Consider the following 26,582-nt stretch of genomic DNA (forward strand, 5'->3'; position numbering starts at 1 on the left):
AGGAGATGGGTACACACTAATACCCTGTTCAATGAGAACCTCCGAAGTGTTGCTTACAGCCTGTGGAAATCACATCAACAAGTTAAATAACCCACAAAGAGACATTTTCTACAATCAAGGCAGACCTGGGAAGTTAAACATTGATATGTTGTATGATGTTGAAAGACGGCCTGTCCACCAGCGTTTGGCTTCACGGTGATGTTCTTTCCCAAATGACTTCAGATCAAATTACACCGACACAATTCTTTATGAGATTAATATTATTTATTTGTGACAAGGGGTGAGAGTAAATAAGTTTTTACTTCTTCTCACTCCTTTTCGAATACTCTCTGACGATGTTTTTTTTTCTTGATTTATTTTATTTTTGTTGTTCATTTATTTATTATTTGAGAGGAAAACTTTGTTGTTAATTTTATTTTCTTTTATTGTTTTCGTATTCGAAATAAACATTTCAATCAATCAATTAACAGTCAGTGAAATGTTTTAATTTACCTGAATAGTATTTTTAATAGATGTTGAGAGTCATGGTTGACCTAATCCTTGCATCAGCATTGTCACCTATTCTCTTCCACATATAATAAAGTGTCTCAATTATTGAAAATGGGTTACAACAAAAAAAAAAAAAGGAAATTACTAGTTTCCACCCGCAGTCGTGTGTCAAGGCAGGAATGCGCTTATCACTGTGTCATGGACTAATTACGGCCGACTGGGTGGGAACAGTAGTTGCATGCCACAGTGTGCTTGAGTGTCATTAGCACTTTAGTTCTACTCCCACTGTCGAAGGAAGAGCACAAAGACGCTGACTGCCCCTCAAGTCTCAGACCAAAAGCTGTTATTAGATGGCTTTATTGTTTTCACACTGCATGGCATCTTTTCTTTTGGCTTTATGTTGGGATTTAGTGACCTTGGGTGGGATGTTTAGGAGCCAAACTAAAATATTTACCTAATCCTTACGTATTGAATGCAGTAAATGCTGGATTGTTCTAGATACATATAGTTAGTTTTTTTCGTCAGAAGACACTTACATTTACCATGGTAGTGCACTTCCTGGGATTTGCGAGGACCTCTAGTGGCTGTACTGATTATGGGGAAATCAATTAGAACTGACTGGAGACAAAGTTTAATAAATAAAAATGTCATATAAGTTCAGAATGTTGAAGTAACTCACATTAACCTACCTTCTTTTTTTTCTGTTTGTTTTTTTTTTTTCAAATCAAGCCAAAGGTTTCATGTTTTCCTAAAGCCCTGTTCCACTGAAAATGGAAAATTGTGCGTTTTGGGTGTCTTGTTTACACGTCAATGGTGCTCAGAGCCAGAGTCTGTGTAAATGGGGAAAACACAAAACGTTTTTAAATGCTACTGTACATGTGGACCACATCTGTGGTCAATAGCTGTTCTGCACATGCGCAAGTACAAAGACAATAACATCAATGGCGGCTTTCAGAGTGTCATGACTCCCAGTCCATATTCTCCCGGGACTTGGTTGTTTTATACTTGAGGGTCACCATAATAACAACCTGACGTCATTGTCTGTCCATGCAAATTTCCTTGTTCTCGCCAAATTTATAGTGAATGGTCCTCTGCATAAATATATGTGTGGTTTAATTACAAAAACAACCAACAGTGCCAACTTGTTTCCTGGCATGATAACTGCAACATTTTTCTGCAGATTCTGCACTTTCTGTGTAAACGGATATCATTTCCAAAATGCTGCTGTGGTAACGCGAAAACTTTTCTGAAGTGAAAACGCAAAAATGCCATTTCGCTTAAAATGTCGTCGTGTTAACAGGGCCTAAATGTCACTAAGCAGCGTTGACCACTAAAACTAAAGTGTGACCAAATCATAACGTGATTCTTTGACAAGAAGAGGACGATCTGGTGTGTTTGTTACAGGTAGCTTCCAACATTGATAAAAGTGTGACCAACCATGGATTTACCACTAAACACGGCTTAGAAAAGGATAAAGACGCACTAAACTCATTTTTTTTTATCCGTCAGCATTTTTTTTTAAGCTGTTTTGGTGAGAGGCCTTTTTTTTAAAATGGAATTTATAAAAGCTAAACATCTGTTCATGGATTGTGTTTCAGTTTCCTCAGATGTGGCGCTCGCCTCACCGAGACTCTCAAAAATCACACGTCCTGAAATATGCCTGGGAGTGTTGCATGTGTACTCCTGAAGCTGTTTACACAATTTCTTTTTGAGGATAATTAGTTTTTCACGTTTGTTTGATGGGGAACTAAATAGGATATCCTTCTTCTTTCTCCGTCTTGTAAAGTGAAAAAGCCCAGATCTCCTCTGTGTAATGAGCAAGCGTGAGGTTTTCCCCACTGAATGTTGCTGAAACTCACATTTTTCAGAGAACCAAGCGAGTTAAGTTCAAACCTTCAATTCACATTTGTTGGGAATTCACATTGATGTTTTTTCGTAAGGTTTTTTTGCCTCTTTGATGAAGAACACACACTTGTGCCTTCTTGATTTTTTTCACCTTTTGATTTGGTCTCTACAGACTTTTTTCAAGAGGAAGAGCACTGCGACGTGGTTGACCAAATCTCAAAGCACAAACAAAACAATAATATATTGCGCAGCCCTAATACCGTCTCCCCTGACAACAGCTCGCGTTTTAAAGATGCTCTAACTCAGTCTTTTAATCATCACATTTTGGTCTTAAAGTTCCTTAAAGTTTGATTGAAACCGTGCGCTTTTTGAGGATTTTTCAGCTTCTAACACGTCAACTTTGAGGACAGAATGGTCACTGGCTGCCTTATTTACCCCCACCTCACCATTAGGTGCCATGCCAATGCGATCACCACTCCTCATTCACTTTATCTGGCAGTGGTCGTAATGTAATGGCTGATTGCTGTACAACTGAAGCCATCTGGTACTGATCAGGTACCCAGCAATGATTTTTATTAGAGCTTTCCTTCTTGAAAGGTCGCCGAGCTGCCTTGGGAGTGAAAAAAAAAGATCAAAGAAATGACGTTGAAAGTGGCTCAAACAAACACGAATACACACAAAGGGGGCAGCCTTCCTTAAAACAACCCAGCTGAGCAAACACGTCTCTCTTAATCATTTTCATCCACTCGCTGCTTGTCTTTGCCATGCGAAGAATAATTTGCTCCCTTTGAGTGAGTTTTTCTTATTAAAGCCAGCCACCGATGAATATGAACGAGCCATGCAAGGACTCCGCGAGGCCTCGCCGTTTTTTACTGAACCAACAATGTGAAGAGTAGCGGCTTTTGGTTGATTTTCAAGTTTCTGATTACTTCTAAAATGACGTAACTATGGTTCTCAGACTTGAGTCATGAATCAGCTTGTTAAGAGAAGATCTTCATGTCACATTAAGTCCCGATAGCTACACGATTTGTGTCTCCAGCTGATGAAGTTAAACCCTCGCTACTGTAATTGATCAAGACCTCCATTAATCTAAATCACATTGTGGTCCTGGAGGAGCCGGAGCCGAGGGGAGCCGTCTCCCTGAGTGTGGATCAAGTCTTAATCTGGGTCTTGTTCGCTCAGGCCCAGCTTACAGGGGCCTCGCTGTGGGGGGTGTCCTCAGATACCCCCGATCTTCTCTGATGGACCTCTTTGGACTAGCAAGCAGAGTTCCTCTCCTGGAAACCATGACGCAGAATGCCTTATGGGATTGACATTCTCGTAAACATTGCTAAAGCAGAATTATTTATTCAGAGTGATGTTTTTGCATTAATAATGGAGCCTGGTGAGTTTGCACTCTCGTGCTTTGAGAACGGCATGTTCAAGCCCCTGAATTATATCAATTGAAATTAAAACGAGTCTTATTAGTTGTGGTAGTTTGTGTGCTGTAATTTTGGTATCACTATCTATTTATAACCCACAGTGGCTGATGTGTTTATCGCCGCACCAAGAACCAATGAAGGTTGATTTTGAATGTCTTTATTTAGTGGGAAAGAATGTCTTTATATCGTTGAGAAATCAAAGTAATTAAAACTTACGATTTTTTCCGTGCAAACCAGAAACACATTTAATGGTGGACTCTTCTAAGCCAAAAATACACATCATAGCAGGACTTCAATTGTTGCGCTAACATTATTACTGTTTCTTTAAAAAAAAAAAAAAAAAGGAAATATGGTTTTTACCTTGCTCACAAGTTGCATCTGCATCATCAGTCTCAATCAGAGTGTCACCTGATATATATAAGTACAGATTTTACACCAGCAACAAATTAATTGTTATTTTTTCTTCACGGGATTGCGCAGGAATTCAGAACAAATGTAATGTGATTATTTCTATTTGCAAAGTGTTTTTAAAAAGTATCCTAGTGTAAATTGTGAACTTAACCCTTATTGAAGTGAGAGGTGACTCACAACACCACCTTGTGGTACAATTGGGTAGTTCAAGGCACAGTATGCTAAATTCTGTAACTCAGTGTTACAGAATTTAGTTCTTCACTGTAATATCAGTAACTTACAGTGCACTGTAGATCTCTCAGAAATATTGACATAATTCGCCATCTGCAAAAATGAAGAAGCAGGAAATGAATTAGTAGCTTCATTTCCTGGTTGCACCACTGCTTTGGTGTGTTGGCAGTGCTGCTCTTTGCCTATCTGAGGCCTCACCAGACTCCAGGGTGCCAGCTCTTTGCACTGCCTCACCCCGCTCAAGATTCAGATTAACAGGCCGGTGTGCCAACTCCACCGGGGGGGGGGGGTGGGTTAGCTCTACACCGGCCCTGCCAATGTCCTACTTTGACTCAGTGAGTGAGCGGGAAGAATGTGTGCCACGTGCAGTGGCATCCTCCAGGCAAGATGACTTTGAACTCCCTCCCAGCTGAACCCACAGATCTGTGTCAGTGTCCCATTGTAATATCTAATGAACGCGGCTCTCTTGTCCTCACCGCTTGAAAATCAAGAGACGTTTTTTTTTTTTTTCCCTCACGCTGATAAGAGGAGCTCTGAAAAGTAACTGATCTAAAGGACCGTCTTTCATTAGTGCCCTGTGATTACAGTTTATTGGGAAGAGGACTGTGGATCAAGCTCCGGGAACAAAATACATTCCTAATCATAATACATTTATTCACATCCTGTTGCGTAAATGTCTTCAACACTGATCCCTCAAATTGTGTTATTAACTTAAAAATAATGTTCAGTTCTTTGCCAAAAGGCTGGAAGATACGAACTGATTCACAGCTAATGTGGATTGAGATGAAATTAATTTTTTTTTATTCAGATATTAACAAAAAATATTGTTTAGCATTTGGAAAATTACTTTGCAGTCCTACTTTGGACTATCTGATGGGTTGATGAACCAAGACATGTAAATCACCTTCTCAGATGTAGTTTGTCTCGAAAGTGATTATTAAGGATTTGGATACGAGCCTGCTGGGAGTGAAGGTAGTTATAGTGTTAATAAGGAAGCTATTGTAATTATAGCCCTCTTGACCTTTAGGAGTGTAACTTTTTTTTAATGTTTTAAAAAAAAATAGGTGAAAAATGGGTCATTTAAGTGTTTCCATTAAAGGTGTCATATTATGCAAAATTCACTTTCTAACTGTTTTCCAACAGTAATACACGTCCCCATACCTGGAATGACGCCCCAGAAGTGAAGAAAGTCTGTCCTTTCTCTCCCTGACTTGTTTCAATTTTTAAAAAGTGTGTTGCTCCAACAAGCGAATAAGAACTCAAACCCTATATAGTGTCATCGGGGGTTTAGCCAATCCCAATCAAGGCCGGCCCTCCCTTCGACCCTCCCACAATTAAGCAGCTCTGCTCTGGCACATGGCACCATGAGAGGAAGTACTTCCTCCTCTTCCCAAGATGGGCATGTGTGGGTGGAGCCAGTCCAGCTCACACAGACACATCAGATTCTAAATGCAGCTCCTATGATCCAATATTCAAATGGATGAAAATCAAGGAAAAGCTGAATTTACTGCACTAAACTTTGAATACAATGTTTTCGACCAACAAGACCGATGTGAAAGTGTTGAAATCAGTCAAAAACAAAACAGTGTACCAAGAGAGTTACATAGATTATGGCTTCCTAGAAGCAATGGACAAACTCCTCGGATCCTTATCCTCAAGGTACTCAGTATGGACAGAATTAGCAGAGGGGTAACATAAATACAGCCATTTTTCCAGTTTACACATCTTAATGTATTGCTTCCCTCCTCATCTAACTGCTGTGTATTTGTATTAATGGATGGTTTTTGCTCTTTCCTAGGTTGCTGATCTATGGCCAGTACTGCAGCCACATGGAGAATGCCCAGAAGACACTGGACGAGCTAATAGCAACACGAGAGGATGTCAAGATTAAAGTGGAGGTACTGTACTATCCTTCCTTCCTTCCCTCCTTCCTCCTTCGAACTGCCTACTGCCAACAAACACACTACGCAGAAACAAAGCTAATATATTATTCATTTACTGTTGATTAAAACGCTCTTTTGTACCATTTTGGTTATTTGGACCTTGTTGTTAACAGGTGCCTCAATCTGTAAAAAGTTGTTTATTTTGATTAACAAAAGTAAAAGTTGATTCACCAGATGAGAATGCCAATCGGCATGCCTGTCTCTTGTTCGTAACATTGCAGCATTGCCTGCATAAGTCATGAGACTTATATCAACTTGTATATCAAAATATACTGGTAGAAAAAACCTACTCTGTTTTAACTGACAGTCGAGCCAAATGTCACCAAAAAGAAAACTATATGTATTTTTTTTTAACTAAATAAAATACATTGTTTTAAACTGAATTCAAACAAAAAATGAGGACATCTGCTATAGAACATTGAAACGGGTCATTGCAAAGAATTTCTCATACATTTTTTAATTAATGTGAGAAAAGCAGATAAACCTGTTGTAACGAAGAAAATAAATGGATCGATGAGTTCTGAGCCTTATCAACTGTGCAGTTGCATCTGGGCCTGGAAAAATCAATGCACCTATGATTCCTTTTTTTTTTTTTTTTTTATACATATGCGACTTTTAATCAGGCTTGACGAATAGCCTTGGAAAATACAGTAAATAGAATCTTTGTACAACAGGGAAAATATCTTTTCTGCAAATGAAGGCCTGACGGGGCTGAAAGCAAAATTTGTGAAACAATAAATAATTTTTGTCCACTTTTGTTTACACTGAGAATGACGCTATAGATATAGCTCTAATAAAGCTGGATTGATACACTTTGCATTATTAAAGAAAATGGGAAAAATGTATTTATACTATGATGAGTGTTAGAGCACTTTTCATAAATGTCAGATAATTTATCCTTTAAAAAAGCATGTTAGAGCCAAACACACATATATACACATTGGATCACAATAGAATATTGTATACCCATTCATACCTGGTGATACTGCTCCATTGGTTCATGTTGGTGAGCTTACAGATGGACAGAAATATGACTTGACTTATTATCCAACATTGAGCATAATTGAGGCTTTGCTGTTGACTGATTGGTGATATTGGCCGAGTAATCACTTGTATTTGCTCTTAAAAGGGGCCCAGAAGTGCACATCATCATAAATACACTATATTTCTTATTCTCTCATAATTCCCCTTCGACTGAACATCATCCTGTTTTGCGTGTTACATTTTCTCCAGTTTCAAAGAGAGATGGCTGTAAAACATTCATGATAAAAAAAAACAAAAACTGAGCGATTATAATAATCCAGTTTCACGGTGAAACCTTCCTCTTTGTGTGCAACAATTATTTGCTGATCCTCTATAACCTCCTTTTTGCCGACTCTGAACCTGCGGTAAAAAGGGTAACACCTTTATGTAATAGTGGGATTAAGGCAAATCAGCAGTTAGCAAAGGCAGAGAAATGGCTCAGGAGGCTGTTGACAAATGAGAACGAGGCGATTACAGCCTGGGTAGTTGGGGCTCGGATACGCTCTCTCAAAATAGAAGAGCTTTGTGATTGGGCGAAAATCGGCTTCTTGCCGTTTCTCAATAAAAGAGTCTCGTTTGTGAGGGAAGGATAAGCCGTAGAACCCTACCAAAGAATCATCTGCAACACCAAGCATTGTGAGGAAATCCTATAGAATGACAGCCACAAAAGAGGGCTTCTTATGGAGCTTGTCAGGAGTTTATAGAAACGGATTCATTAATCGGAGGAATTCCTCCCCCCCCAGCATGCGTTGCGATTGTGTCTCAAACGGCTAACACGAGTGGCACTTTTGTGCCCTGGAAGAATAAACTGGCCTCGTTGTTGTTAATGCGAGGCCTTGTGAATGTGTTGGAAGCAACATCAGCGGTGCAGTAATGAATTATTAAAGAAGGACTGAATTCTTGTTAGCCTGAAACCGACGTGACGTGTGCTAACAACCCTGTCTCCCGCAGGAATGTACCATGAAGGTGCAGGAGGGGAAGTTCAAGCTGCAGGATCTCTTGGTGGTTCCCATGCAAAGGGTCCTGAAGTACCACCTACTACTGAAGGTAGGGGGCAGTGCACACCTTCAAAGATCATGCTCACACAATTGGAGAGTATTACAGTAAGTAAATGACGCGTCTGTGCGCTGTCATGTGTAGGGCCCAGCCTGTCTGGTTAGTTTTCGATCTTTAGTTGTGTCATTACTGGAACCTGCTTCTTATTTTCTCTGGTTTGGCTGGAGAACCACACCGAGCAGCCTAATGACCCTGGTAGGCAGGATGTAAGAACACGACTATTTCTTTCCTCCGTAGTTGTGAGTCACTGTATCATGTAGTCTCCCTGTCATCAAAGTCCCAGAAGTTTGGAGTTTGATTTTGGTTGGTAGTTCTCATGATTATCAGCCATTGTTGTATTTGCAGATCTTTTACTGCTAGAACCTGTTACTTCTTCTTACTTCTAACTAAAGATTGTCTGGAGGCCAGATTAAATCACCACGTCTTATACAAAGTGGCTGTATGGTCCTGGGCAGCAGCAGCCTATATAGAATACTTTTGTACATTGTGTGTTGGTCACTGGAGCGTCCAGGCAGTCCTCAGTCCAGCTGGCAGAGTTAGTTTATTTACTTTATTGTATCTAGTAAGTGTCACTTATTGCTCCTTCTTCTTCTCTGACAGACCAGAGACATGAGTGATTCACTGCCCACTATCTGGTACTTCCAGATTGTAAAGCTCCCGCGGGCGGCAGACCCCAGACTGACTCATTACTGTTCATCTGGTTGAACGAGGCATGTTGTGACTGAACGGGCTGTGGCAGGTCTTCGAGATTAAGTCAGTGACACCATTGTCTCCTCACATTCTGTTGATGCCTTTTTTATTTCTTCCTGAGTCCAACTGATAATCCCGATGATTCAATTTTAAACTTCTCGTCATGTCCATCTTTGGTTTCCAGTTGTCTGTATGTCTTTGATTGATTGAATGTAAATCTCCAGGCTCCACGCTCCGTCTCTTAAATATCAAACCCTCGCCTCACTGTGGGCTGGAAACATGGACCTGACAAGTCAGGTTTGGATACTCAGCAGTTTGACTCTGAACTGTGTCCCGGTTTCACTCGAGAGTGAATCTTCATAGCTCCTCGGTGCAGACGTGGTCAGCCTTTTTAGCGATGCATATATGAAGTCGGGTTTCTAAGGTTACGTCTCAGGGTGAATATGCCGACTTAACAGCTCATGAACTCAGAAGGTTTGATGGACGCAGCGTGAGAATGTGGACTACAGGAAGAGATGTGGAAAAGCTCAACTGCAGTTTTTAAAGTGTCGGTGGTAGATTTCACTACTACTTGTTTTACTGGTGATCAACTTAAGAATGAGGCCATGAGTGACATCTTTTGAAAACACACGTATTTATATGAGAGATGTATTGTTTACACGAGAGCAGTCCGCTGGAAACGGTATTGTTGCCGTGTTGGTTTGTCGAATAAAGTCCTCAAACAAAAGTCATTGGGAGCCAGCTGAGGAAATGCAATAAACAGCAGCGGGTCTGCTGAAAGCTGAGCCAATGAACAGCTTCTTTTAAAACAGTGAAAACAATCAGAGAATTGCTACTGTTTTCACTTATTATGAATCAACTCAATGCTTTGTACATGAATCTGTCAGCTTGAACTCCTCAAAGTACTTTGGAGGATCTGGAGCACACGATGTTGCATTTTCATGAAGGAGAATCAATAGTGTTACCTTCTACATATCAGTGCATCCAATGTCATGTTTGCACCTCGCAGCGCTGCTTTATGTAATACATTATGTAATAAACTAATACATTTTCAACTCATCAGGTAATGACACTGCATTTTGTAATACTCTGCCACATTTTTCAATAAACTTTAAGAAGCAACTGTGGCACTAAAGCAATTTTTTCTTTCTTTTTTGTAGTGGTGAAGGCCACACAACAGGACTGTTATTGTAAACCAGACTTGATCTGTGAGCTAAACTCTCAATGATCCGAACACTCCATTGGTATGGCCGCGCATATTTCAGATTCTCCAACATTTCCACAACATATTTTGCTGGCGCAAAGGTTGAAGTCGTGAAAAAGGAAAGGAAAAGTTTCGGGTTTTTTTATTCATAAAATTTGGGGTTAGGGTTACCTGGTTTCAGCTGTTTCTCTGCATTGAATCGATCATGGTCTTTATTTGTCTAAACACCAGTCAAAGCGATGTGACTGAGTTTATCGCTCCCTGGTATCAGAGTTATTACAGACTGCCCCCACGTCTGCTTCGGGGGGGGAAAAACATTCATCAACTTTCTATTATAGTTGGAAACATCAAACACATCTTGGATCAAAGGTTACCTTAATGTCATGTTTCCACACTCCATCTCGTGTGTCTGTGCGAAGAAAAGGAACAAATGAAAGAATGTCATTTTAAGTGTAAAGACTTGACCTTTAGTCAATGACTTCCCTTAAAAAAAAAAAAAAAAGATACAGAATTTACATTTCGTGAACGGTTTGTGTCATTTTTCATTTCAGTCACTTCAAGCATGAAATTGTTGCCAGCAACAGCGGAAGTTATTTGTCTAAAATTAATGAAAACCAAGAGCTTTCCTCGAAAAACTGTGCAACTGGAGAGCACACGTGTACTGTATACACACTAGTGTGAAGGCAGTTTGTCAAATGTTGACCACTAAGAAAAGCCTGCTTTCGACAGATAAATGCCCATCGTGAATTGGTGTCCATCGAAATGATTCAAAAAAAGCACGTCAACCACACTGCTTCAGTGTTGCTACATATTAGAGATGCACTGATATCACTTTATTAAAGGACGAGCACGACTACTAACTTTTGGCTGCCGATACCGCGTACGGATACAAGTACTTCTTAATGCTGTAAAACCTAATTCATTCTCTATATGCCAATAAAACCCTAAGAACTGGGAAAACTGGTTAAAAAGAAAATAGAAATTTAGTCACCTCTTATTCAAATTATGGGCAAGAGAAAGTGCACTGTTATTAAGAGAAAGAACAACAACAGTCACATCATCTGCATAAGTGCTTGTCCATTCATCCCAAATCAGAATACTGTTATATAATACTGTTTATATAATCTACAATGATTATGCTTTAGATTATTATATATTTTCAGTTTATATCATTTTTATTCCTTTCCGCTACACTACAATTAATTCTAAAAATGATTTATTGGAATATTGAACAGCTTTACACACAACCTAACAAGGGATGTCAGAACGTGAAGCAAAAAGAAATATAATCATATTAACTGGAATGGCTGCAGGGACATAAGGATGGCTGGATTTCACTTTTGTAATATCTATTGTTTCGATAGATTTTGCATCCTATTATTGTGAATCAGATTAATGGGGTAAATAGTTTCCGATTCTTGTCAGGCTTTTGTTAATATGCTTATTTTGATATTTAAGAAGATTATTATTACCATTGTATCAAGCTCCCATATATATATATATATATATATATATATATATATATATATATATATATATATATATATATATATTTAAACAACACAACACTGTCGCCATCTTGTTCTTTGTAATATGTAGATGCTGCTGCAACAGGACGTTAATCAATGAGGACGCGATAAACTCAGGACAGATGGTTGCAAAATTCCATTATTCTATTACTCTATTACGAGCGATTACTTCTGACGAAGAAGTTCGGTGGGGGGTTCGGTGGACACGTCATGGACGACCTGCCGCATTTATTGACACTTTCAGCCTATTTTCCAACAATACTCGTGCATCGAGGTCCAATGAAAAGGCGCTTTAAGCAACTTATATTACATATACACATATCAACATTTTACGAGTAGTATGCGTGTGTGTTGCTCTGTAGACAGAGAAGTGTGAAATGAAGCTGTGATGATCCCTGGTAACAGGACGTCTTGGTCGGAAGTAATTGTGCAGTGGGGCATCTTGATTTTAGCAAGCATTCGTTATTGTGCTAATCTGTCCTTCTTGCTTAAAATTGCAGGAACCAGGTCCCGTGCTGAGCGACTCATTATCAGGTCCGATTGCAGCACCATCATATTACGAATGACAAGATGATAGTGCTATGTTGACGTTAGTCAGGTTTCATTCAATATATTTAAAGTTCATTCCATATATTCAAGGTTCCGTTCAATGTATTCAAAGATTAATTTCATATATATATCAGGGATTTCAAACACATTTTAGTTCGGTGGCGACATACAGCTCACTTTCATCTCGAGTGGGCCAGACCGGTAAGACAGTTCCGTAATAACATTTCAACGTACCGAAAATCTCTTTGTTGTGGCTGACAGTATACAGGCGGAAATTGTCTATATTGTCACAAAACTAAACAAGTACTTACCTTCTGGTGCAAAATGCAGTGGAATTTCCAATAAACTTCTCTACCTGTTGCCTCTTGCCTTTTAGTTTGACACCCCTGGTGTAAACATTCCTAACTTATTACATTGAGTAAATTTTTTAAGCATAAAATTTATTGAAAAACACCTCTATCTACCAAATTTAGTCCCATTTTTGAGTTATTTGGAATGCAATCAGGTTGCGTTTTGTTTTTTTGTGCTCTGATTGTTAGACATTCAGAATTATTTTTTTTTAATGTTTGTTCATTATTTCTTCCAATATGGAATGTTCATTGCACATTGTCTAACCAGTGGCAGAGCCAGGACGTCACCCTGGAGCTCCGTTCCTATTGTTCATTTATAAAAAAACAAAAAAAACAAGCTGCCCACTGTAATATTCCCCATGATTAATTGACTTCGCATCTCAATTATGGATGAGCATACGAGTTTATGAGGCGATAGGATAACGGCCGGGGGCGGGATGGGGGGTGGAGGGCGGGCGGCGCTAAGCATCAGGTGATCGCTGATCTGCATATAGAGCGCCGGCGACTTCGCTCCGAGTCTGAATCGAACGCAGGAGTCACAGCGAGCCACCGAGGTCAAATCAAGCGTGCACTAATCACATTAAGGCTCGGCCCATTTCACAGCCTCCCGCAGCTCTGCAGGAAAACACGGCTGCATGCAGCCGGCCCAAGGCCCCGTCAGCCTGACACGGCCCGCTTTTCTGTGTGTGTGTGTGTGTGTGTGTGTACGTGTGTGTATATGTGTGTGTATGTGTGTGTGTGTGTGTGATCACGCCCCGGGGGCCCACATCTCCCCTTGTATGGATATCATCACCGCAGTGTTTCCCCTCCTCGTTTTTTTCATCCCCTCTTATCAGTTCTGTAGCTGCACTCTAAATAAAGTGAATTCTGTGCAGTCTTCTCACACGCCGTTTGAATAGTTGATGAAATTTTTTTTTTTTTTGAAGGAAGCCATGTAATCATGCACTACCTTTCATCTGGCCTTGAGTGTTTGTATGAAAACATACCGGTCTGGCTTTTCCATGAGTGTGAGGTCACTCGTACTGTTGGTGAGAACCGAAGCAGCCGAGGATGTTCGGTGTGTGTGGAATCCGTTTTGGGTGCTGAGAATACATTTGTGCTTTTGTGGTTTAAGACGGTGTTACATTCATGTGTGTTGACTGCAGGGGGATCAAATACAACACCAGTGGTTTTCAGTGTGGAGCGGGGAGCGTCACACACAAGCATACACACAAAATAAATCTATACCCGATGTACATACACCTATTTAGACAATCATAGTCAATAAACATACACATAGAGAAAAGAAATACACATATATCTAATTCAACATGTCTGCAAGGGGTTTTAATTATTCATTTTAGATGATGGATTATGAATATAGAATTGATGGGGTATGTGAATCTAGAATTCAAATTGCAACTTGACGAAAGGTTATATTGAAATTGTGAGATTTTCTTTTCTGTAACTGTCTTGTCACGTATGATATTCAATAGGTTAAGTGAAGCACTGGAATGCAGACATTTTTTAAAATATATCAATGAACCTGATTTGGATGAATCTCAGCATCATTATGTTGTTACGCTAAAGAAGAAGCCAACCTGGAATTTCTCCATCTTCCTATTGTTTATATGTACATTTTTATGTTTGTTGACTCAGTGGGAACGCCCTGCCTCGTCAGTGTCACGTCTGTAATCACACTAAAGACGCACTGTGTTTTCTCGACTCATTTACTCAAAAATGAAAACAACTTCTCTCTTTGCAGGAACTCCTGAGTCACTCAGCTGATCGACCAGAGAGGCAACAACTCAAGGAGGCTCTGGAGGCGATGCAGGTCTGTGTTACACATGTTTGTGTGTGTTGGTGTGTTGGTGTGTGTGCGCCGCATGAAAGCCTTACATAACGGTGCCGCAGCGCTCCGAGCCAGCGTCGTATGAATGCATGCAGCCGCTGCGGTTGAGAGCTCCGTGCATATGCATCGCGACATGACAGATGTCGCAGAGATTTCCACTCCGAGGCTGAAGTAACAGTTTCCCCCCCGCTCTGTTCAGGACTTGGCCATGTACATCAACGAAGTCAAGAGGGACAACGAGACACTGAAGAAAATCAGCGAATTCCAAAGTTCAATAGAAAACCTTGTAAGTAGCTACGACAGGCTCACTCCATCTCCCCCGAGGGAAAACGTGTGCAAAGATCAACTGTCTGCTGTGACCCTGACCCTGGGGTGTGCAACCAAAACAGGCGCTTTTTTTAACTTTTCGCCCAATAAAACATCTAAAACACATTTCCCCTTCAGGTTAAAGATATCACAGCTTATAAACTTATTGTAGATTTTTGCCTAATTCACCAAAACTGTGGTTTTATGTTGCATTCATGAGATTTATTAACTAAAATGAAGAATTGTGGTTGTCTTAGGTTGACCATTTTTTTGCAATCGTAACAACTAATAATGTAAAAATAAACAATAACATAATGCCCGCCAAGAATGTAATAACTTACCAATAGCATAGGAAGAGTTTGTCATCAATGTCTATTATTACATAATTATTACATCAATGTAGCAATTAAACCAAAAGGTCCTTTCCAAGTGTAATAACTGTAGCTGGTATTTTAATAATGCACAAATAAAGCTGCATTTCTTGGTAATAAAATATTTTGTTTGCAGGTTTTGTGCAGATTGAAAAATAAGTATCGGGTATGAGTTGGTCGTCATATTCATTCACTTCGTCAATCATGGTTATATATACATTTTCTTTACTATTTTAATACATTATTGGCAAGTTATCACACTATTAGTTACTGGTTTGGGCCACCATTTATAGCAATTTTTGTTCTTTTTAACAGTTTTATGTCTATTTTTATATATTAACCGCATCAGTTTCGTATGAATGGGGAAGCTTTTCTTTCCTCCTTACATCTGTTATTTGAAGGGAAATATTTTAGTGAACCTTTCCGTTGACATATAAAAATAGATTAATTCCCGGGTGTCAAACACATTTGAGTCCAGGGGCCACATGTAGCCCAATTTTCACAATTCTTTTGTGGAACTGATTCACATTTACGCCTCTTTATCCAACATAGCACGGGAGCAGAGGCAAGCTGTCGGTGGTAAAATGCACATATTCAAGTCTGCAGGGCAGGTTTAGAGTCACCAACAAGCCTCAGATGGACGTTTCGGCGATCGTGGGAGAAAACCGCCGCACCTAGAGAAAAAAACCCACGTGTTGAACACACGAACTCCACTCGGAAAAGTCCCAAAACCAAGATTCCATAAAGATAACTCAAAGATATGAAGTGAAAAGCGATGGTTTGACGCTCGGTTGTTGTCTCGTCGCCTATAAGCAGCAGGTGAAACTGGAGGAGTACGGGAGGCCAAAGATCGACGGAGAGCTGAAGGTCTGCTCCATCGTCAACCGAACCAAACAGGACCGGTGAGTCCAAATCCACCGTCCTGTGTCTGTGGGGAAAAAAACATACCTCCTGCTTATCAGTGTGTGTGTGTGTGTGTGTGTGTGTGCGCTTCCCCTTCAGGTATATCTTCCTGTTCGACAAAGTGGTCATCGTGTGCAAGAGGAAAGGCTACAGCTACGAGCTCAAAGAAATCATCGAGCTGCAGTTGTACAAGATGTCCGACGACCCCATGAACAACCGAGACATGAAGAAGGTGAGAGGATCCCGGGAAAACACGTCGCAGTGATTTCAAAGTGAAACAACCTACGTAATCATTCCCAATGTTGTCCTTGAGCTGAAGCAGCCGGCCGATGGGAATACCAGATAGGGAACTTGTTGGTGATGCATTAAAGTGCCCGCCCGCGCCGTGAAAGATCATGTAAATGCAATGCAGGTCATTTAGGATTCATGAGAAACGTTAGCGGAGTGCACCGCGCCGTCGGGTCTAACATTGCTTCTTATTTTGTCATTGTTTTTTTGGGTCGTTGTTTTGAATCTGCATGTGTCTGTCCATGTTTGCATGTGTAATTGGGTCTTTCTCTGGTGTCTTTCTTTTTGCATGCTTACCAGTCAAGTGGAAAAATGGTAAGCTCAAGTGACCCCTTTATTTCATTCATTTCCTCGACTTTTGAGCAGCGCTGTTATCTGGACGCCCTCATCGCACATGCATCCACTGATTGGGTGAATGGCTTTTGTCTGATGCATCACTAAAGCATGTGGAGAAGCAGTGAATCAGATGCGACGGTCTTCATGTGACAGAGCTGCTCTTACAGGCTGTTTGTTTTGTCTGACATTGCCATCCACACTCCCTCTGCCATCTGTCCTACACTCACTCCCCCCCCCCCCCCCCCTCCAGTGGTCTTACGGTTTCTACCTGATCCACCTGCAAGGGAAGCAGGGCTTCCAGTTCTTTTGCAAAACTGAGGAGACCAAGAGAAAATGGATGGAGCAGTTTGAAATGGCCATGTGAGTACGCTAAAAGAATTCGAAGATTGCGTCGCCACATTCAAGTGGAAAACGGCGAGTTCTGTGTCGCTGAACGCTTTTAACTCGACCAGGTCCAACATCAAGCCGGAGCGAGCCACGGCCAACCAGCACAACTTCCAAATGCACACGTTCGACAAGAACACCAACTGTCGAGCCTGCAAGATGCTCCTGAGGTAACGAGCCCGATAACCCGCTGATCCCATGAGCATGGCATTAATAATGCATAACGAGCACATCCGCTTTCACAGGGGTCTGTAGTTTCAGCGCTAGATAGTAGCAGGTATTTCTCTCTATAGTAGGAGCAGATAAACATTCCGGAACAGGGGAGATGCGTTCAATATGCAGGGAAAAAGTGGGAGAATGCAGTTATTTCATGAGCAAACTCACATTGAAAGAAATGTTGCATGAATTTGGAAGATATGGTTGACACTACACTGGAGACTCATTATGAGACTGAAACCATGTAAATAGTGCATTAATATTTCTTATGTAATTCTACATACTGCCCTTCATCCTCTCATTGCCCCAATGCCAAATTATCCCCCAAAAATCTACATGTTTAGTATTTAGATTATCTATCTATTTCAGAGTTTATCCATCCTCTAAGTTCACAAATATTTATATAACTTCATTTGATAACATACTGGGACTTTGTTGATAAAACGCTTGCATCTGTTGAAGACCAGTATGAAAACTGATTTAATTATACAGTTTTTTTTCCCTTTTGTCTTCTTCGTGGCCAAAAATGTCCCATTTTTAAATCTCACTGCCAGTCATTGGCCATTTTAAGCTTGTGAAATGTAACATTTACATGGACAATGAGAAGAAACTTCAGATAAACAACATTCAATAGGATAATCTACAATGTACATTTACTATTAAGTGTAAAATTTGAGCAGTCTCTTGGTTAAAATGGAAAGGATTTGGCAAATAGCGCGGAGGGAAAATGTATCGGGCTGAAGCTGTCTTTGGAAAACGTCCCTGTAAGTGTGATCTGATATTTTTAAACATCCAACTCCACCACCCAGCGTGTGGCACAGCGAGCCAGACGCCCTCGTACGGGAGAGGGCCAACCCCAGCCACCAAACCGGCTCCGCTCTGCTTATTGACCCACAAATTTCATGGCTTCGCTGACCTAAATTCAGCGAGCTGGTGGAGGCAGGGACCCGGTGCTTCTCACTTCCTGCTAGATGCTAATTACTGCTGCAGCCCCCAGTGGATCCCCCTGTGATTTATGGCACCGGCTATTCAACATGGCAGCCTGCAAATGCACACACGGTTACAGTATCTGTAAGAAATACACTTCTGGAGGCCGTGATCTCAAACAAAGCAGCTTGATTCGGCGATTGTGTTGGAGCCAAGGAGGAGACGGAGCCGTGTCTGCAGAGTTCTAGGAAGGAGCAGCAGGTTTCCCTTGTGTGTTGTTCTTACAGGAAGTTCATTTGTGTCTGAGACACATCCTGTTTGCATTACTGAAGTGTGTGTGTGTGTGTGTGTGTGTGTGTGTGTGTGTGTGTGTGTGTGTGTGTGTGTGTGTGTGTGTGTGTGTGTGTGTGTGTGTGTGTGTGTGTGTGTGTGTGTGTGTGTGTGTGTGTGTGTGTCCTCCAGGGGCATCTTCTATCAGGGCTACTACTGCTCTCGCTGCGGAACAGGAGCTCACAAAGAGTGTCTGGAAGTGATCACCATCTGTAAAATCAGTAGGTGCTTTTAATTGAAAGTGTCATTCAGATTAGATTAGACGTGTGTTGCCATTTGCACAAGAACACAACACCACGAGTACACGGGCGTTTTCAGGGAAATGTGATATGTAATTTATAGAAGGGCAAACGGATACAGACAGAGGAGAAATATACACGTGCACATACACGCACCATTTTCTGAAGAAAATAAAAGTCTTTCTAAACTGTACAATATACAATCTGGGAAAGAAGCGCGTAAAGAAGTTAATCAAGATCTTGTACACAGTCCATATGGACCAGCGGTATGCAACAGTATTATTGATCAATATCCGTCCATCCGTCCATCCATCCATCCATCCATCCATCCATCCATCCATCCATCCATCCATCCATCCATCCATCCATCCATCCATCCATCCATCCATCCATCCATCCATCCATCCATCCATCCATCCATCATAACTTGATATGGACAGACATGATTCTAGCAGAGTTGCGGTCCTGACTCATTAAAACTGTTGAAAAACGTCTACGCGCCGTGAAAACATTCAGAATAAAAACTGCTCATGCTAAAATCAAGCAGCTCGCTTGAAATCAAAACCTGACTTTACCCTCCGGGGTCTTTTAACACTTCTACTGCACAACACCGAAAGCAGCTTTGAGGCTGCTGGAGAGCAACATCGTTACATTTCTATGAAGAAACATCCAGTTCATGACAACATCACAAGTCATGAAACCGTGCAGATGTGTCCAGTCGAGTTGTTGATGATTATCAATAAAAACACTAATTTAGTTTTCTCTCACAAGAATGACCTCACTTCACTTCAGCAAAGCTCCTGTTCAAACTCTGTTCAGGCTAAATTCCACCGTCTTGAAGCTCTTTGGATTGTAGTAGGAAGTCAGACTAAAGAAAGTAACCATCACATATCCAGGGAGAACATATAATCTCCATAACGAAAGGACTATAAGAGGAGGCAGTTCCTCTCGCTGTGAGATGGAAGTACAATCCACCCAGGAGACTTGATCAAGTTTAATCTACTGAGATATTCCTTTATGTACAGCTGCATGTCAAAAATTGACAACATGTAAACAACAAACAAAAAAACCTAGGAAAAAACATGAGCTGGTATGAGACTTTCTACTATTTTTACATACTGTATTTTGATATTAATGACATACGACATAAGAATCGAACTAAACCAGGCTGTTTACTTCACCAGCTTTCAAGTGAAAATGCATCATTTTGTGTTTTCGTTTCAGGAAAAGTGTCCTTTCAGAAACAGCGGAAATGCAACAACGATGTAGTTTTCATGTTGGGCCACTAGTGGGTGCTTTTATTTGTTTCTGTATTGAAATTACACACGCATGCGCACAGAGAACCATTATACTGAAACCATTAACAGTGGGTAGTACACTGACAGTATGGACAGACAACCAGCGCTATTGATTGCTATTTCGGGCGACTCCCAACTTTACAACCTTCCAGGAGGAATATGGACAGGGGGTCATGCCACTTTGGAGGCCGCCATTGTTGTTATTGTACATGTCTTATTTTACATATGCAGAAGAACTATTTTTGACAGCCGTGGTTTTTATGCGCTGTAGCAGCTTTTCCCCTGAAAGTTTTGTTCTCGGCGTTTTCCTTTGGAGAGGGAGCCGACGCATTTTTCAAAAAGTTGCATTTTCATTCGCTCCGAGCATCGTTTTTTTGTGCGAACAAACGTGCAAAACGCAAATTTGATGTTTTCACTTGAAAGCGTTGTCGTGTAAACATGTCACCGTGTAAATGGACTTATTGGCAATGTGCCGTTCGGTTTGGTACCGGGGGGAATGAAAAACCCGCAACTGAGAGTCAGCAAGAATCTTATGAGATGTCCACTTTCTAGACGGCAGTGTTTCGTTTTAGCCTGGATTATCCATGCTCCGGTGGCTTCTAACCTTTTTACCTCGCTGTGCTTTCTGGGAAACACCACAGCAGCTTCCTCATATCTGCAATGAGTAATACACCAGAAAGTACAAAACACTGATATGGTAAAAAAATAAATAAATTGTCACACCCCTTCAGATAATGTGGACACATCTGGTCCAAAAACGGACAGAAATCCTCAAACAAAGGGTTCCCCTTCACAAAATACCTCAATAACTTCCGTTTGAAGTCATTTCCATGTTTTTTATATTTTTAGACCATGCCCTGAGGCTACTCACACGGTCCCTGTGGTCTGTCTACAAAGTGCCTCAGGGTACCGCATAGACTCCGACGGCCTTAAATGCTACCTCTTTAATATTTCACCGTGTCTTATTGCTTCCTCTGGGTTTTAACGTTTTTTTGTTTTTTTTTAACCTAAACAAGCTGGTTCAGCTTGCCTTTAAAAGGTTTGAGTCCCGCAACCTCAAAACCTTCGAGCTATTTGAGTTCCTGCTGGTTTGGGGACGTAAAGGTTTGATAAACCAGACGCTTCAAGTTGGGACTGTATGAAATAAAGAGGGCGTTCATTTGTAAGTTTGCATGTTTGGAGCCGGTTGAGAGTGAAAATGAACTCTTTAGTTATCTTATCATTCTCACAGAGTCGAAGCATAAATACTCAATTACATGCAAGTTAGTTACTCAGTTACTTTAGTTCAGTGGTCCCAAACTTTTTACAAACATTTGAAATGTCCTCATTTTCACACTCAGACTCTGCTGCACTTTAACTGGAAATTCAAACAAACAAAACAGCCCAACAGTGAAATTATTCAAACTGCATCGTGTCGTACAGTCTCCGTTGTCGTTCATTGCTTTCAGATACGTTCTGAAAATTGTGCAAGAATAGCTTTTAAAACACAAGCGGCGCTCTGAAACAAGAGAAAAGACCATCAATCTGAACATTCGCTTTACAGAATAAAGCAGCACTCAATTGTTTTGTTTATTTTTTTTTGCTTTATTTGTGCTTGTGCTGAGATAGCCTCAGTAGCGACAGCATTAGTCTGGATCCGCGTTAATCGTCCAGATGCATGTAATTGAGCAAAGTTGTGGAGAAAAGAAGCCCATCTGTGTTGCCCACATGTCATATTTAAACAAAAGCTCCTCCTTTTCTCGCCCTAACCTGATCAGTAATGTTTGTTTCTAACCATGTTCATGTTTTTCCGTTTGGTTCCAGATCCACTGGACTTGGTGAGTGCAGCCCTGCCGCTTGTTTCTCTCGTATTTCATCATGAAAGTAGAAAAAAATAATGATTTGTTGCTTGGATAACTGTCACTGATGAAGGGTTTGTTCTTGTTTTCAGGAGCCGGGGATGTCACCAGGTAAGGATGCCTCCTCTTAGACCTGCATTCATACTGCCAGCTGCTCTTCAATAGCAAAGCTCTCTACTGCCATCTAGTGGACACCGCCACGGCAACATCACCCATCCTGGAGACGTTTATAACCACAGCATACTTAAAATAGGGACTTTTAAAGAAGATCGCCTTTGCTTTCTGCCTTATATCACAAATCATTTAGGATGACATTCAGGATTACGTTTAAAGTTGCTTTTGGCACAAACTGCATTTAAAACAAACTGCCAACAGTTGGGCAAACACAAAAACAAGCTCTGTCTCTAGTCTCTATATATCGTGTCATTATTGTTGTTTTTTTCATTTTGTGTTCTTTGTGGTGTCCCATATTCCGTTATTTAGCATCTCTGCTTTTCGTGTGTCACAATTTTGAAGTTCTCTCTTGGTTTTTTTCTTCCATTTGATTTGTCTCTCATAAAGATAGTCATACGTTTTGGTCGCTCTCCACGAGTACAACACCATTCTGTCCCTGTCAGTTCAGTTTTAATTGGGAAATGTATTTCCTCATATTCATTATTGAACATTTTATTGTCGTGTCTTGAGGGTTAGGGTTTTATGGTTGATGTGATCTTATTAGATTGATAGTATTATACCGAACAAAAATATAAACGCAACACTTTGGTTTTTGCTCCCATTTTTCTTGAACTGAACTCAAGACGAAGGCGTATTTCTCTCGAATATTGTTCACAAATCTGTCTAAATCTGTGTTAGTGAGCACTTCTCTGCCAAGATAATCCCTCCCACCTCACAGGTGTGGCATACCACAATGCTAATTAGACGGCATGAATATTGCACAGGCGTGCCTTAGGGTGGCCACAATAAAAGGTCAATCCGAAATGTGCAGTTTTGCTTTATTGGGGGAGGGTCTTCACCTGTGTTTGTTGTCCATACCATAACAACACCGCCACCATGGACCTGCGAGTGTCGAGGGAGCGTGCCATTGGCATGCAGACGTATGTTAACAATACCCCCAGTAAAGCAAAACTGCACATTTTCAGAGTGATATCCATAATAGAAAGCAAACTTTCAACTCTGCAGCACCTCTTATTGGATAACAGTTTAATCCAGGGGTGTCAAACATAAGGCATGTGAGACAAAACCAGCTCCCAAGAGGCTGCTTCAGTGCGGCCCAACAAACCACCAAGAAAATGATTAAAAAAAAATAAGTAAATTAAACATGGATTTTTTTATTTTCAAACAACTTTCTAAAGAGTAACAGACACAATACAACACCTTGACCCGAGCTGAGAAACTAGCATTAGCACAAAGTTAAACTGCCAGGGGGAGATTATAAAACATGCATAATGCAACAGCGATAGAAGTTTTGTAGACATTTCACTGTAGTTTGCGCCTGAAAGTTTCATTAAAATTGGCCTTGTGTTGAAAATGTAGTTGTTTTCAGTACCAGTTTGGTTTTCGAAGATATAGACATTTTCCTGACGTAAACTCTGCGGCATTAAAAGCAGGAACTTCAAAATTTAAAGGTTATTGTGGCAGAATTTTACCCACTCGAGATGAAATTTCGCCGTAAGTATCCCCTGAACTGAAATGTGTTTGACACCCCTGATTTAATCCAAACGCCTTCTCGCAAATCCAAACTGACCAACAACTTCATGCTGAAGCCATAAAGACATAATCCCGTCCTCTGTCTGACCTCAGTGAATACCTGACTCGTGTTTCCAGGTCCCAAGATGGTGGCAGTGAGGAACTACCATGGCACACCGGCCCCTCCTGGGAAAACGCCCCTCTGTTTCCAGACCGGAGACTTTATCGAACTGCTGAAGGGAGATCCAGACACCACGTGGTGGGAGGTATGGCCCCCCCGGTCTCTTCTAATCCAATTCATCCACCATCATCATACCTTGTCCTCTTCCGGGCAAATTGACGGTCTGTTTCATCAGTGAGCAGGCCTGCATTATTGGTCCACTCTTCCTACAACGACGCAACAAAACCCAAATGACCAAGTTATTGACACACTGCGTCTCATTTGTTTAATCCATAAAACAAGAAGAGGGTTTTCTTGAACCCGAGTTACTTCTTCTCTTCATTGTGAAGTTTCCAAACAGCCAGCAGAGGATCTAAAAAGCCATGACAAGGCCGAGAGCTGTCAGTCTGGCACTCAACTCCTTGTAAAAGCTTCTCGTTTTTAACTCTTCGGTATTCAGTCAAACAAGATAGAGATTTAAAGTATCTTCTCTGCAATTATGCTGCATCTCTCATGTCGTGTCTGTTTTCTCTCTGGTTTACCAACGGACTGTTCAGATTGTTATTTCATCTCAATTCATCTCACTTATCGTCTATTTTCTTGTGATTGTTCTTTTAAGAAGCTTAAAGAACATTGACCTCACTACTCTAAAGTGCCGAATCGCTTGTAATTTGACTCCAGCCTCACCAAATACTGAGCCTATTCTTGGCATTGCATTACGAAACAATTCAGCTTCGGTGAAGATTCAACAAATATGTGACCAGAAATCAGAAACCGCCGACGGAAACAATGTATTTGAATGGTTTTGTGCTCAGACACTGAATGGGAATTTATCACTGCGCAAACAACCAGTCACATGCGAGATCTTTCCACTTTTGGGGTGTTTCTCTTGTTATCCAGCCTGCTTTTGTAACGGGCTGCAGACTATCTCCTTGTTTCTTCTGCACCACAGTTAACTTTCCAACATTTACTGAGTTTATTGAGTACAGTCATGACAAGTGCAATGAGCATTAACTCTTGGTTCTAACTTTCCTCCACCATACTATGTTATGGACAGAGATAAGCCAGACATGTCTGCACACACTTTAATCCCTTTGCCCAAAATTTTGCAAACTTTATTTCATGACATTCTTCCACTCTGTGATCTTTGGGCTGATTATCCGCAGGGTTTCATTTTCATAGTATCTCAGTGTTAACTTTGTAGATATCACCTTCACTGGGAGAGGCTTTTTCTTTTTTTGGGGGCTGAAAATCCAAATGTTTTATATTATTTTAATCCTCATTCTCCTCTTATGTCGCCGCTGACATGATGTTTTTTACAACCATAACTCTGAGCCTGTATTTGACTTCGAGAATATTCTGAAACTGATAGAAAGCAGATGAAGAGAAGGTTGTGTCTTAGAATAGGAATTACAGTGGCAACCACAAATTCTGCAGCAGGACAGTTTAATCAGCTCAGTGTTTGATAGAAAAGGTTCAAATCCCACTCAGACAAGGCTCACGGCCCCTTTCACGAGCCCTCTGCTACTAGTATGTTTCGTTAAGGTTGATTTTAAAGATAATAGGGACATAATAGGGAAATAAATCTACTTTAAATTCAGATTTGTAACATGCGCAAAGCTAAAAATGCATTGTAATACCGAAGAAGTGAAGTAATCGTGGAAAATGAGGCCGAATCACTCTCTCGCTGCGCCTTTTTTTACCCCATAAAATTTAAAATAAATTCAGACAACCTGAGTAGAATTATAAGTGTTGAACACAGTTGGTCAGTTTCAGCTCGGATGTCTCAGAATAATTAAAAAAGTGACTCCGGGAACCAAACGTGGTTCATTTCTGAGCTGCAGAGGCGCTGATAGTGGAACTGTTTACCGCTCCTCCATGTTTAATTTGTATTGAACATGAAAAGGTACGTGTAGGAGCGGTGACAAAACAAATAAAAACGGCCCATTCCTTCAATGCAAACGACTGTAAAAGAGTCCAAACAAGTCAAAAGTCCTGATTAGATCTGCTGTGGGTTCCAGTAGTCACCACATGCAGGAGGGGGGGGGGGGGGGGGGGGACGTGTCCTGTCGGCTCGAGTCATCGTGGAGCTCTGAGCTGCTAAAGATAGAACAGGAAACTCCACACGGTGAATACTCCAAGGGCATTGTCTGTGAAGAAGTGGGTCAGCACTCCGCGTGAAATTGGTGGTCACTCTGGAGGGAATCATTCTTCCAAATTGTTGGAGGAAGTTGAAGATGCCTGTGCACTTTAATCCCCCTCCTGAGCTGAGGGCCGGCGGCGGCGCGCCCTCACACCCACACCTCCTCGACAGTGAATTAAACCAGACGATGGCAGCACCGGCGCCTCTCGCTCCAGGCTCTTCGTGGCTCTTCTTGCTGAATCACCGACTCCGGAGTGCTACCGGCCCGGCTCTCCCGGAGCAGCTCTCTGATGCTATTAATTGATCTTAAGCTGCGGCACGGAGTCGTCCCTCTGCAGCATGACAGTTTAATATCTCCCCGCGACGTCAAAGAGTTTGACACTGATGGGTGAACTTGGCAGATCCTCCCTTTGTGGTGCAGACATCAGTATGCAAAGTGTACCTAAGTCCTGAGTGAACGCAGCGTCACTGTTAACGGTTTCCTTTCAGGTGGTCTTTGTTTCTTAAGCTGAGGATGGATCAGAGGTCTGCAACCTGCAGCTCCGGGGCCACATGTGGCTTCTTGGCTCCCTGAAGCTTCCACTA

The 26,582-nt window shown here is 41.2% G+C and overlaps 1 protein-coding gene across 3 annotated transcripts in view; it reads left to right on the forward strand.

Annotated features, from left to right (window-relative positions):
* The window catches only part of vav2 (vav 2 guanine nucleotide exchange factor), a 247,970-nt gene that overhangs the window by 210,533 nt on the left and 10,855 nt on the right, over nucleotides 1-26,582 (forward strand). For 2 of the 3 annotated variants that reach the window (XM_080476261.1, XM_080476260.1), the window contains exons 9-21: nucleotides 6,196-6,295; nucleotides 8,315-8,410; nucleotides 14,486-14,554; nucleotides 14,772-14,858; nucleotides 16,063-16,151; nucleotides 16,252-16,384; nucleotides 16,741-16,755; nucleotides 17,027-17,136; nucleotides 17,229-17,330; nucleotides 18,766-18,854; nucleotides 21,974-21,987; nucleotides 22,101-22,119; nucleotides 23,833-23,960. In XM_080476261.1, the coding sequence (XP_080332387.1) occupies nucleotides 6,196-6,295; nucleotides 8,315-8,410; nucleotides 14,486-14,554; nucleotides 14,772-14,858; nucleotides 16,063-16,151; nucleotides 16,252-16,384; nucleotides 16,741-16,755; nucleotides 17,027-17,136; nucleotides 17,229-17,330; nucleotides 18,766-18,854; nucleotides 21,974-21,987; nucleotides 22,101-22,119; nucleotides 23,833-23,960 (1,051 nt within the window). The remainder of the gene's footprint in view (nucleotides 1-6,195; nucleotides 6,296-8,314; nucleotides 8,411-14,485; nucleotides 14,555-14,771; nucleotides 14,859-16,062; nucleotides 16,152-16,251; nucleotides 16,385-16,740; nucleotides 16,756-17,026; nucleotides 17,137-17,228; nucleotides 17,331-18,765; nucleotides 18,855-21,973; nucleotides 21,988-22,100; nucleotides 22,120-23,832; nucleotides 23,961-26,582) is intronic. The other variant, XM_080476262.1, reaches the window with a different exon arrangement.

The sequence above is a fragment of the Lipophrys pholis genome (assembly GCF_963383615.2).
Source record: "Lipophrys pholis genome assembly, chromosome: 12".
Classification (NCBI taxonomy): Eukaryota; Metazoa; Chordata; class Actinopteri; order Blenniiformes; family Blenniidae; genus Lipophrys; species Lipophrys pholis.